Source organism: Brachionichthys hirsutus, chromosome 3 (assembly GCF_040956055.1).
Source record: "Brachionichthys hirsutus isolate HB-005 chromosome 3, CSIRO-AGI_Bhir_v1, whole genome shotgun sequence".
In the NCBI taxonomy this organism is placed as follows: domain Eukaryota; kingdom Metazoa; phylum Chordata; class Actinopteri; order Lophiiformes; family Brachionichthyidae; genus Brachionichthys; species Brachionichthys hirsutus.
Window position 1 is genome coordinate 1,099,711 of NC_090899.1, and position 12,386 is coordinate 1,112,096.

Here is a 12,386-nt window from a genome sequence, read left to right on the forward strand (position 1 = left end):
TCCCTCGGTCGAGCCTCGCCCTACACGTCGCCGGCTAACCTCCTGAGCTAACAGCAGGTCACGGGTTCGGACAGCCGCGTCGTCTCACCTGTTGTTCGCTCCTGCTGTAGCGTCGTCTCTCCGGCCCAGCGAGGCTCGCCTTCCTTGTTATTGTAATGTCGGGTGAGACCGGAAATACGTCACCAGCTTCCTCGCAACAGCTGATCAGGTTGGAAGCGCTGCGGAGCAGCCGGAAACACATTCCGAAGATATTTAAACAGGGAGCGCTTAAATTATCACGACGTGGCTAAGTTAGCTGCTAACTAGTTAGCTACTAGCTGTTCCGAGCGACGTGGCAGCTAGCTACACTCGTGAGAACCCCTGAGCGTGATGACGTAGGTCTCAGGCAATTACAGCAAATTCCTTCATCTGTGCCCTTTCAGCCAATGACGTCTCACTTCAGCGTCACGCGCCGGGGCTTAATGACAAATGGTACTCCCTAAATGGTGCCTGAGTCTAATTCAGACAGGGATTCAAAATATGGCTTTTAAGACCGCATTTGTCCAAATTTGTAAACCGTCTTTATTTTAATAGTTTCAAACAATGCGACCATTTTACAAACCTAGCGGGAAAAATAAAAACCTTTGTTTATGTTGACGGTAACTTTTTATTTAACTTTTATCTTCTCTTCTTTCATTTATTTTAGATAATGCAAGGTGACATTTGATTTTTAGTCATTCTCACCTGTTATAAACTAAGCGTGTCCATCCATCCATCCATCCACCTTGCGGGTCACGGGTTCGTGCGGTTTTCAAAGGCTCATGGATACAGCGTGCAGTAATCATATAGCCGAGCATCAGAACAAGGTTTAATATCTGGGATAATTATCTACTGCTGTAAAAGATAATGATCAATGAGAAATTCATTGCTACAAACCATAAAATACATATTAGTATTATTATGATATTATACATAATAATTTTCCCATGACTGTAATTATTGGGCAGTTTTCCATAATTTGCGCAGGACCTCCTTGGTCAAGTCTTTACTGTACTGGTTAATCTTCCAGTGTCCCGGCATCCATCCCAGCAGAAAACGATGAAAATCTGTCCAGGCAAACGCAAACATCTCCCGCCACTCTGTCTCCAAGGCAGCAAAGTCCACATCTTTTCCCACAGACTGCTTTAATTCTGTGAAATAGTAGTCCAACATGCCAGGCACCCTCTTTTCACATTCCCCTTCGTCCATGCAGCTCCCTAAGAAATACACCACGTCTTTCATCCCACAGCCTCCGCCGACATACTGGAAGTCCACCGCTGCCACATCCAGCCCCCTCTGGGAAAAACAGAAGTTGGCTAACTTGGCGTCTCCGTGAACTATCGTCTTGAAGCAACATTCGTTGAGAATCCTGTCGATGTCTCCGGCGGCTGCTTTAAGCTGGCCGTCTTCCGTGGCGTCCAACTCATCGGGCCGCGTCTCCAGGTGCCAGTAGGTACCAACGGGCCACAGACCCTCCGGCGCCACGCCCAGGAAGAGAGCATGGAATCGGGCGAGCCAGCGGAGACACGCCTTTATTTCACCGTCCTCTACGCTGGTCCTACGAAGACAAATTGACATCCTTATCAATCCAGCATGGAAGCTCTTTATCGTCTGTCCTTCGTGCCTGATACTGCGAAATGTTGAAAAGCGTTCATTTCGTTCAGCCGCAGAATATTGAGTATTGCATTCAAAATATTTAGAGATCATACCTTCTCTGTCCAAAACCAACCACATCGAGATCCTCCAAGACAATCAGCATCTCGTCTCCATGGGAACAGGCAGCCAGGCAGGCCGGGACCCGACAGCTCGGATCGGTGATGTAGTTCTGGTACCAGTGTGTCTCCACCTGGTAGGATCTCACTTTACGTCTGTGGGAGCGATCGGTGTTCCAGCCGCCCGGATGCTCGGCCTGCCCTGGAGATCTGACATGTTTGACGACCACGGAGGGCCGGTCGCAGCCCCCCAGGTGCAGCCGGACGATCTCCCCATAGCCGCTCCACAGAGTCTGGATCTGAGCTCCAACGCGCAGCGACGAGGCGCCGCACACGCGCAGGACAAGGTCCCGGTACTCCTGCTTCATTTCCACCCAGAGCTGATCCGAGAGAGAGGATTCAGTTTGTGTTTTCCATTTTAAACTTCCATTTCATGACATCTAAGGGGCAAATATTGTGCTTTTTACGTTGCAGTTGCCACGACTGTATTTTCAGATAACGATTTAAAGTCCTACCCGGCTAAAGTCAAACTAAAACTAAATACTGTGTGTCCAAGTTAGATCGTTTTAATAACATGTAAATAACGTGTCTTTTCTTTTTCGCTAATCCAGAACCGGAAAAGGTTTTTTTTTTCTACCTTTTTTTCCTACCTGACTCTCACACACACAGGGCTCAGCTATGACGTAAAAAAATAAAAAGGTATTAAGTAGTAAATTCACATTAGCTTAAATAAACAATAACCGGAGCTTTCCGCCCCACGTCAATGCAACCCAACCTAAGAAACCAGGAAGTAACGTCTTCTTCGGTGGTTCTACAGCCACCGGCGTCTTGGTCGACGCTCTTCTGCCCCCTGGTGGAACATCTCATCACGTCAATACGTTTATATATTTTAAACGTTCGTTTACTGAGCTTTAAACATAAACTTTAAGACCCTAAACTATTCAGTTAGCTTTTATGCAATTTTTAATATTGTAGCTGATTTTTTAATATTAATACTGATTTCGTTACAACAATGTTTTTGTCAGGCGTTTTAATATTTATCGACTTTAATATACAAATTGGTTGTATTTAGCATCAGAATTGAATCAGCCAATTCTTAAGGTTTCTTTATTTTTATTTTTGTTATCTTTTAATAATCACGTCTTATTATTCTTAATGTAATTATATTATTCTCTAAATAATGCAAATTATTCTCTATATCCATTTTAACTTCTTTTGCTCATACTTCGGCAATTCATCACTTAATCTGTGCAAAATAGAATTGATGCAATGTCTTTAAATGCCATTTGAAAAAGTTATTTCTGTTATTAATTCCATACGCCGTGTTTATTTCCAGTACGAAGGAGGTCAGGTTAAAGAATGAACGTCTTTAGTTTGCCCTTCAAATAGATTAGAGTTAAGTTTGCATTTTTATCAGCCTGGACGGATGCAGCGTTCCACATGAAAAAGAGAACATTTGCATGGATTAGTAGATTTGAGACACAAACTTATAGTGTTATAAACCAGTTTCTGCGGCCGCAGCAACGACGGCACCGGTCCGTTCTTCTGTGTGGAGCTGCTGAGTCGGGATGGACTCACATGAAGCTGGAGCAGAGCATGATGAAATATCTAAAAGAGACTTTGAAGGGTCTGAAGGCTCTATTCGGCATCTATTCATGTTCTATTCAGGCTCTATTCAGGCTCTATTCGGCATCTATTCATGTTCTATTCAGGCTCTATTCAGGCTCTATTCAGGCTCTATTCATGTTCTATTCAGGCTCTATTCAGGCTCTATTCGGCATCTATTCATGTTCTATTCAGGCTCTATTCAGGCTCTATTCATGCTCTATTCATGCTCTATTCAGGCTCTATTCATGTTCTATTCGGGCTCTATTCATGTTCTATTCAGGCTCTATTCATGCTCTATTCATGTTCTATTCAGGCTCTATTCAGGCTCTATTCAGGCTCTATTCATGTTCTATTCATGTTCTATTCAGGCTCTATTCATGTTCTATTCAGGCTCTATTCAGGCTCCATCTGTACAATGTTTTTATTTTCTGGACGCAGGACTCTCCTGATCTGTCTGAATAAAGGACTGAACTAAAATCAATGAATGAGAACATCGACAGAAAGAAGAAGAAAATCACTGGAGTGGGTTTCCTGTGTTTCATGGTCAACAACCGACTGACCAACCATCCAACCGACTGACCGACCAACCAACCAACCAACCAACTGATCATTGATAAGCTGTAAGGTTTTACATGTTAATAATTGTGTTTCACACTTGTGACTATTCTGCTTTTATGTTGTTGTTGTTCTCCATTGCTCTGGAGAATCTCTCCTTGTCTCTCCTCCATCCGGCTAAGCTCACTTAACACCCTGAATCTGTTCATTAACATTCAGAAAAAGGATTAGACAAATATCTTTGCTCTTCCTGATGGATTTGAATAAGCTCAGTGGTAAATGGAGAGGCCCGACAGTGAGCGCAGTCGGACCGGGACCCACCAGACGTTCAGGACGTCTGCTCAAGGAACGTACAGGAACCATCGCTGCGGTCCAGAGCAGGAGGGACTTCCTGCAGCCGACGGTAGGACCTGCGTAAATGTTCAGTAATGACGTTAACCAGGCCAAACGCGCTGCGGTCGCGTGTTTCCGCTCGTCAGCGCCTTCGTTCAGAGCAGGATGAAGAGGCTAATCGTCCTTTCTGTGTTGGTTCTAATCTCTACAGCAGTTATGGAAAGACTCGTATTTCCTCCTCTACTCATTGCAGGTCAGTGTTTGTTTGTTTGTTGATTAGTGAGATATGACGAGCGAGCGCTCTCATCATGTCCTCAACGCCGCCTGTGTGGCGTCACATAATGACGCTTTTCCCGTCTCCCCGCAGTGCTGTGCTCTCTGCCCTCGTGTTTGGTCCAACAACGACATCGCCTCTTCGCCCAGTCCAAAACCTGGCGTGATGCGCAAATTCACTGCAGGAGCCAATGCCTTGACCTGGTGACCGTAAGCGACATGGACCAGATGCAAACGCTCCTTAAACTGGTCGAGGGCCAGTACGAGGACGCCGTGTGGATCGGAATACACAATGGGGCTCCCGGTTGGCACAGCACCCTGACCAACAGAGAGGAAGAAAGGAACTACTGGAATCTGACAGCTAACAACGAGGGCGACTGCGTGTTTTACTCGGGTGGGAAGGCGTCAGCAGGAAGCTGCAGCGGCGATAAATCTTCCGTCTGCTTTGATGGTGAGAATCCTTTTGTGTGAAGCGGCTTTGATGCGGAGCCACACCCGAGCTTTGTCCAATGGTCTCTTTCCTCTTCAGGCAGCAAACAGGGACGTGACCAGTACGTGCTGGTTCCCTCGGCGCTGAGGTGGGTCGCCGCTCAGATGCACTGCCGGACCTACCACACGGACCTGCTCAGCGTGACGAGCCGCGCGGAGGAGGAGACGCTCGCTGCGGTGGCGGCCGGCCACGAGGTGTGGCTCGGCCACTTCAGAGACAAATGGGTGTGGTCGGACGGAACCTACTCCGCCTTCAGAGACTGGAGTGGAATCATTCGATTCGACCCGTTATCAGCAGCGTTTCCATGTGGTGCCCTGTTTAAAAATGCAAATGGAGAATGGGCGAGCGTGCCTTGCGACGAAATGCATCCGTTCATCTGCACCTGTGAGTGAGCGCCGGTCCTGCTCCGATTCATCCGCGATGCATTCGGTCGCCTTCTTCACGCCAATGTGCTAAAAACAGCTAAATGGTCATTCGCGACGCTCCCCGCCGCCCGATTGGACAAATGTGGCCGATTCGCTTCTTCGGTTCCTCCTCACGAGACCGGTGAACGAGTGCAAGGTGGTGCAGTGGGTAGCGCTGTTGCCTCGTAGCGACAAGGGTCCCGGGTTCGATTCCCTTCCGTGTGGCGTTTTGCATGTGAATGTGAGTGGTTGCTTGTCGTTCGTGTGGCCCTTCCATGAGCTGGCGACTCATCCGGGGTGTTTTATAAAGCCTCCATTATAAGTAAATGGGAAAATCCTTTTTTTTTTTACTCTCTCATCCAGACCGGTATCCGGATCGCTCTCGAAATGTTATGGGATCTAAGTTAGACTTGGAGCTCATGTGTTGTTCTGTCTCTCCCAACATCAGGTCCCACCGAGAAAATCATCAGAATAAAGGCAATCCCGCGGGACTCGGCGTTGGATCTCAACGATCCTGCCGTTCTGGATGAAATACTGAAGCAAGTGAGTCTCCAGCATGTCAGTTAAAATCGTGATGCAAGACATATCATGTCGTTGACGCGACGTGATCGTATTTCTTCAGATCAGCCTGAAGCAGAGTCTCGCGACGGGGGGCGATGCTGTCCGAATACGATGGCGAAAGCATCCCGACGGCAAAGTTTTTACCAAGGAAGGAAACGGACGGCTAAAGAGAGAGGAGAACCGGGAAAGCTGTTTGAATGTGTTATAATGCCAAATGTTGAAGTGTGGGGGAACACTTATCAGTGTACAATACACCCATTAGTCATCTTACAAAAAAGAGCAGTAAGAATCATACACAAAACTGAATTTTTATCTCATACTAATAATCTGTTTATTCAATCAAATTTATTAAAATTTAATGATCTTGTCAAATATCATACCTTGTTAATTTTATTTAAAGCATTTAACTATTCACTACCAAGTACATTACAATGTTTTTTTACATTAAGAGAGTTCCATCATGGCATAAGAGGATTTGGAAATTTTACAGTACCCAAAGTTCGAACCACCAGGAAGAGTTTTTGTTTAACCATCTGTGGGGTGAAATTGTGGAATAGCTTGCATGTTGAACATAAACAATGCAAAAATATTCAAAAATTTAAATTTACTTACAAACGCATGATTTTGATGCAGTACAGAGAGGGCGGGGCTTAATTATACTGGCTCAATATATATAGAGTTATATTTTGTAATTTATTCTATGTATGAGGGTTACTTAATTGTTTTGTTTGTTTTGCTTTTTCATCTTCATTGTGTTTTCTTTTTTTTTTCTTTTCCATTGCTGGTTGTCCAATACATGAACAATAGCAGTTGTATTATGGGGGTGGGATTTAATAAGTTTTTCTTCTTCCCACTCCTTTTCATGCACTATATAATTTATTATTGCTATTTTTGTGTACATGAACTTTGGTGGTTGTTTTGGACGTATTTGTTGGGTTTTTTTTTTTCTTGTACGCAAAAAGGTATAAGTTTGTTTTGTTAAATTTTATTCTGCTTGAAACAAATTAATAAATAATAATAATAATAAAAAAAAAATCTTTAATAATGCCTGCTGTCGTCTGTCTGTCCATCCTCCGCTCCACCAACATTCATGCACGTATATTCCGATTAAAAACTGAAGCAGGCCATTTATGATGTGAATCTTCTCTCCCTCTCTTTCATCCCCCTTTCCATTGTGCCGTCAGCCAAAAGGCAAACAGAACAGACAAGCAGAGAAATCATATTCAAGTCATTTCATAAATTTCGTTCAAACTCAATGTTGCTTCATGTTTGCTGGATGTGAGACAATCTGTCACGCTGCCCCATTGAGACTGCGAAAGTAAAGAAATGCAGCTTTGATATGAAATAAAGGCTCGTCTGACTTCCCTTGAATGTTTCCAGTTGCATGCGTCATATATATTATATAATGTCTGTTATTACTTCCGTCCTGTGGATCACAGTATAGACTCGGAAGCCGGTACCGCAGCACAGCACGTGGTTCATATTCTGAATGAACTTTCGAGATTCCTGTCTGTCGATTATTTCAGAACATAATAGGGGTACCTACTTTATTATATTGTAACGGTTTAATAAAAAGCTCTTTGTGAGATCCACCGTGTGCTTATTCCAGCGTCCGACGGACGCTACAATATATTTTCAAATGTCCATTTCACGACTTTAAGGAAATGTAACTTTGATATATATTGAGTAATTAGTAGTTATGTTTTTAATCTGTGGTTTGAAAAATCATCACGACCTGCCGGTGAAATTAATTTACTTTATCCGTAACCTACACCCCCCCCCCACCCTACAACGACTCAGTGGTACATTCCAAATGACGCTCCGACGACAGCTCGTCTTCATGCCCGGGTATCTGCGGTCCGGTGGAATCACGGGAAGCAGCGATTTACCCGGGAAGTTGCTGCTTTTAAAATAGTACTGTTTGAATTTTTAAAAAACTCTTTAACACCAACATGTCAGCGCCGAAGAAGGGCGACATGTCTTCCAGCGAAAAGGAGCTGTTCGAGGTCATTTCGACAGGTAAGCCATTCCGGCTAATGCTAACCTAGCCGTCCGCACCGAGATGTTCAAACTAAACATCAATAATAAGGCAAATTAAAACTGAGGAACCAGAGTCAGCGTCACCGCTAGGTGGCTTCCGCGTAAAATCACAGAAACCGTCCCGCGCGTGAGTCGCGCTGCTGCCCTGTGTGATTTGTAACGTTAGCGCACAGCTAGTAATGTTGACACCAGCATGCTAGCTAGCTGCTAGCTCGCTGTGTACTCTGCCCACGCCGGTGACCCCAGCATGCTAACTAGTTGCTAGCTTGCTGTGTACTATACCAACGCCGGTGACCCCAGCATGCTAACTAGCGGTTAGCTTGCTGTGTACTATGCCCACACCGGTGACCCCGGCATGCTAACTAGCTGCTAGTTTGCTGTGTACTATGCCCACACCGGTGACCCCAGCATGCTAACTAGCTGCTAGTTTGCTGTGTACTATGCCCACACCGGTGACCCCAGCATGCTAACTAGCTGCTAGTTTGCTGTGTACTATGCCCACACCGGTGACCCCAACATGCTAACTAGCGGCTAGCTTGCTGTGTACTATGCCCACACCGGTGACCCCAACATGCTAACTAGCGGCTAGCTTGCTGCGTACTATGCCCACACCGGTGACCCCAGCATGCTAACTAGCGGCTAGCTTGCTGCGTACTATGCCCACACCGGTGACCCCAGCATGCTAACTAGCGGCTAGCTTGCTACGTACTATGCCCACGCCGGTGACACCAGACATTGTGCTGTTTTTTCCTCACTGGAGCTGCTTTTAAACATAAATGTTGTATTTATAATGCATTAATGTTGACTTTCGTGCACGTAGGAAACGTGCACGAGGCCTCCCGGCTGCTGGGCTGTAAGGATGTCCGGGTGAACTGCTTGGACGAGGTAAAGTCGTCTCTGGTTAAGCTGTTCTAGTTTGCAGACGATGTTTTGCCTTTTGTTCTGATCTGGTTTAGTTTAGTTTGTTGTTCTTCTCTGGCTACTGACAAAACAGAACAAAATGGACTGAATTGCCCATTGGGATCAATAAAGTTGTCTCAATCTGAGCCAGAATCTGAAAACGCTTCACAACAAAGAACGACCACAACGTCACCTGAAGGTGACGGGTCTCCCCCCCCCCCCCCACACACACACACACACACACACACACACACACACACACACACACACACACACTTAGTAGGTACTACAATTTCATCAGTTTGTGACACATTCAAGTCACTTTAAAATCACGCCTCCCATGGGAACCACACAGTGTAAAATCACTTTGAAGCAAAATAACCTTACGTTTCAGACTTAAGAATTATTATCCTCCAAGGAGCTCCTGGTTTTAATGGCGTTTAATAAAAATCTGAAGATGTGTCTCGGTCTGGCTTTTATCCCATTACATTTTGAGAGTGACACCTGGATTTGCCCATTTCCGATATGAACTTCTGGATCTGATTGTATCAAATGACCCGACAGGCTTGTATAAAGTCGGCCCTGTGTTTATCCTGATCCTTTATCCACCTGTAAGTCTTCCTGCAGAATTTCAGTGTCGCAGCTTTTCATTCCGTGGGGGGGCTGAAGGGTTCTGGTGACGCCCCTTCATGTCCGCCTGTCACTATCAGGTGTTCGTAATGGAACGGCGTCTTTCTCCCCCCCCCAGAACGGGATGACTCCTCTGATGCACGCTGCGTATAAAGGAAAAGCCGAAATGTGCCGGCTGCTGCTGCAACACGGCGCCGACGTCAATTGCAATCAACACGAGCACGGATACACGGCCCTGATGTTCGCCGGCCTGTCGGGTATTTAAGATTCTCATCGGCGCGGCGGTGGGGCTTTTAAAATGAAGATCTGCCCCCCCTGAGAGTCGTTTCTCCTCTCCCTCCGCGCCTGCAGGCAAGACGGACATCGCGTGGATGATGCTGGACGCCGGCGCAGAGACGGACGCCGTGAACTCCGTCGGCAGGACGGCGGCGCAGATGGCCGCCTTCGTCGGTGCGTTCGGACGCGACGCTCGCTCCCACGGCTGGAGTTCGTTCTGGCTTTTAGCCGTCGCTTAGCAACGACAGTGATGTCACCTCCTCCCTCCTCCTCCCCAGGTCAGCACGACTGCGTCACCGTCATCAACAACTTCTTCTCCCGCGCCCGCCTGGACTATTACACCAGGCCTCAGGGTCTGGAGAAGGACCCCAAGCTGCCCCCCAAGCTGGCCGGACCCCTTCACAAAGTCATCATGAGCACCAACCTGAACCCGGTCAAGGTGGGGGGGCCCAGATACACGGGGTGGGGGGGTCGGCTTTAGCAGGAAGGGGGACCGACGGGCGGAGCCTCTGCTGCTCTTCGCAGATGGTGATGCTGGTGAAGGAGAACCCGCTGCTGGCGGAGGCGGCGGCGCTGGACAGGTGTCGCCGCGTGATGGAGCTCGTCTGCGAGAAGTGCATCAAGCAGCGGGATGCCAACGAGGTGCTCGCCGTGAAGATGCACTACATCGGCTGCGTGCTGGCCAAGTGCGGCTCCTTCCTGAAGGACCGCGAGGACAAGCTGGAGGGCCTGATCAGGAGGTGACCGTCGCTCGCACTCGCGTTGTCCTCCGCCGACGCCGGTTAGAACTCTTCCCCCCCCCTCCCCGTCCTGCAGCCTGCTGAAGGGTCGGGACGAGGACGGCTTCCCCGTCTTCCAGGAGAAGTTCGTCCGAGAGTGCATCCGCAAGTTCCCGTACTGCGACGCCACTCTGCTGCAGCAGCTGGTGCGGAGCGTCGCTCCCGTGGAGATCGTGAGTCGGATCCGCAGGAACGTTCCAGCAGGCCGGTGGGCGAGGGGCCGCGACCTCTGACCCCCGGTTCCTTCCCGTTGCAGGGCAGCGACCCCACGGCGCTCTCCGTTCTGACCCAGGCCATCACGGGTCAGGTCGGCTTCGTGGACGCCGAGTTCTGCACGTCCTGCGGTGAGAAGGGAGCCGAGAAGAGATGCTCCGCCTGTAAGATGGTGAGCGGCGTTGGCTTGCTGTTTTATTGTAAACGTCTCTGTTCCTCTGCCGACTCTGAAACGGCGTTGAAACGGCGTTTGCTTCAGGTGATCTACTGCGACCAGCCCTGCCAGAAGATGCACTGGTTCACCCACAGGAAGGTCTGCAGGACGCTGCAGGTGCGGCGCGAGAAGCAGGAGGCCGAACTGAGGATGCAGCAGAGCAAAGGTGAGCGAGGCGTCTAAAGGGGAGGAGCCGAGGACCCGCCGCTCGGGTTCCGTTCGATTCTAACCCCCCTGCGGCGGAGCATTCTCACTCGCCCGATCGTCTCTGCGTTTCAGCGGAGAGCGAGGAGGCGCAGGAGGCCATGCGGGAGCTCTCGGTGGGGGACGAGGGGGACGCCGCCCACGTCGACTCTACGGAAGACAGCTCAAACCCCGCCCCCGTCCCAGCTGCTGACAACTGAGGAACACCTGGGAGGAAACCACGCCCCCCTACAGAGCGCAGCCTGGCGTTGAGGCGTGAAGCCAGAGGACTGGTGAAAGATTCTAATTTATTAGACGCGAGGACGTCCTGAGGGGGGGGGGGGCAGCCACCTTTGACTTTTTTTTATATATCGCCTTCAGATGGCGTCTTAATTGCAGGAGAATTGCATAACGTTGTGGTAGAGGTCACTTGGAGGAATATTAGCAATATTATTGATCTGTTATTGGGGATGCTGTTTTGTACCTCATGGCGAGTGGAAAGCGTGGCTGCACAATAATCACCACAAATGTACATTTTTAAATATAGACGACGTAAACGCGAACGTCTTTGTACCGTTTGGTCAGAGATGAAGATGAAACGATGTGATTTCGGTTTTGATATTCGTTTATTTATGTGCCCGCTGAACGGAGACGTTTAAATGTTTGTCTTCCCCGACATGTCCAACAACTGGATCTTAATCACAATAAATAAAAAGAACAAATCCATCGTCATGGCGTTTCATTTTTATTTTCCTGCACCGCTCCGTTCGTGATCGTTGTTTAAAACAGTTGATATTCTGAGATGTTTTCTTTTCTGGAATATTTTAAACAGAATTGATAACCTCAATTTTTCGCGGTTCTATATGTTTGTCTTTCATGCGTGGTGTTTCTCTTTTTTGAAAATGTGTTATTGATTATTCACATTAGCATCAAATAACTGCAGTGGTGGGTAATGACCACCAGGGGGCAGCCGCTCGCCACATTTAAATTTGAGCCTCTGCGGTTCTTGATCCTGTGACGTAGGCCCTGGTGGATACGTGTGTTGGGACTGGTTGTTACTTTTCCGTTTTGGTGATCAGAGTTTCGGTTAATTTACTCAAAGGTGCGAGAATCAAAGGAAGTGACTCGTCTGAACGGGAAACGAGCAGCCGAGCTTAGCTTTAAGTCTGACGGAGTCTAAACAAGCCCCTCCCGGCT

At 47.9% G+C, this 12,386-nt stretch overlaps 3 protein-coding genes across 5 annotated transcripts in view; 2 read left to right on the forward strand and 1 right to left on the reverse strand.

The window, feature by feature from the left end:
* Positions 1-6,162, forward strand: part of tbx20 (T-box transcription factor 20) — a 10,534-nt gene extending 4,372 nt beyond the window's left edge. The window contains exon 6 of the mRNA XM_068757274.1: positions 6,119-6,162. Within this exon, the coding sequence (XP_068613375.1) occupies positions 6,119-6,162 (44 nt within the window). The remainder of the gene's footprint in view (positions 1-6,118) is intronic.
* Positions 835-2,007, reverse strand: pkdc (protein kinase-like domain containing). Its single transcript, XM_068754815.1, has 3 exons — positions 1,997-2,007; positions 1,728-1,940; positions 835-1,576 (listed from the first exon to the last, which is right to left on the reverse strand). The coding sequence occupies exons 1-3, from the start codon at positions 2,005-2,007 to the stop codon at positions 976-978; spliced, it is 825 nt and encodes a 274-aa protein (XP_068610916.1). The 3' UTR covers positions 835-975.
* Positions 6,163-7,781: 1,619 nt separating the features above from the next.
* On the forward strand, positions 7,782-11,911 carry ankmy2a (ankyrin repeat and MYND domain containing 2a). Of its 3 annotated transcripts, none has more exons than XM_068760295.1 (10): positions 7,782-7,973; positions 8,815-8,879; positions 9,643-9,781; positions 9,876-9,974; positions 10,079-10,239; positions 10,326-10,540; positions 10,617-10,752; positions 10,836-10,964; positions 11,052-11,172; positions 11,286-11,911. In XM_068760295.1, the coding sequence occupies exons 1-10, from the start codon at positions 7,907-7,909 to the stop codon at positions 11,408-11,410; spliced, it is 1,257 nt and encodes a 418-aa protein (XP_068616396.1). In that variant the 5' UTR covers positions 7,782-7,906; the 3' UTR covers positions 11,411-11,911. The 3 variants fall into 3 exon arrangements, with proteins under 3 accessions (XP_068616396.1, XP_068616398.1, XP_068616397.1); XM_068760297.1 differs by having other exon boundaries at positions 11,102-11,172; XM_068760296.1 differs by having other exon boundaries at positions 10,836-10,956.
* The last annotated feature ends 475 nt before the right edge of the window (positions 11,912-12,386 follow it).

What these genes read in the sequence shown, in the direction of transcription:
- ankmy2a (XM_068760295.1), top strand. Translation starts at nt 7,907, where the DNA reads ATGTCAGCGCCGAAGAAGGGCGACATGTCTTCCAGCGAAAAGGAGCTG. An exon ending in CTGGAGGGCCTGATCAGGAG is followed by an intron (nt 10,541 to 10,616) that starts GTGACCGTCGCT and finishes CCCGTCCTGCAG; the next exon opens with CCTGCTGAAGGGTCGGGACG. An exon ending in GATGCTCCGCCTGTAAGATG is followed by an intron (nt 10,965 to 11,051) that starts GTGAGCGGCGTT and finishes CGTTTGCTTCAG; the next exon opens with GTGATCTACTGCGACCAGCC.
- pkdc (XM_068754815.1), bottom strand. An exon ending in GTTGGTTTTGGACAGAGAAG is followed by an intron (nt 1,577 to 1,727) that starts GTATGATCTCTA and finishes TTGTCTTCGTAG; the next exon opens with GACCAGCGTAGAGGACGGTG.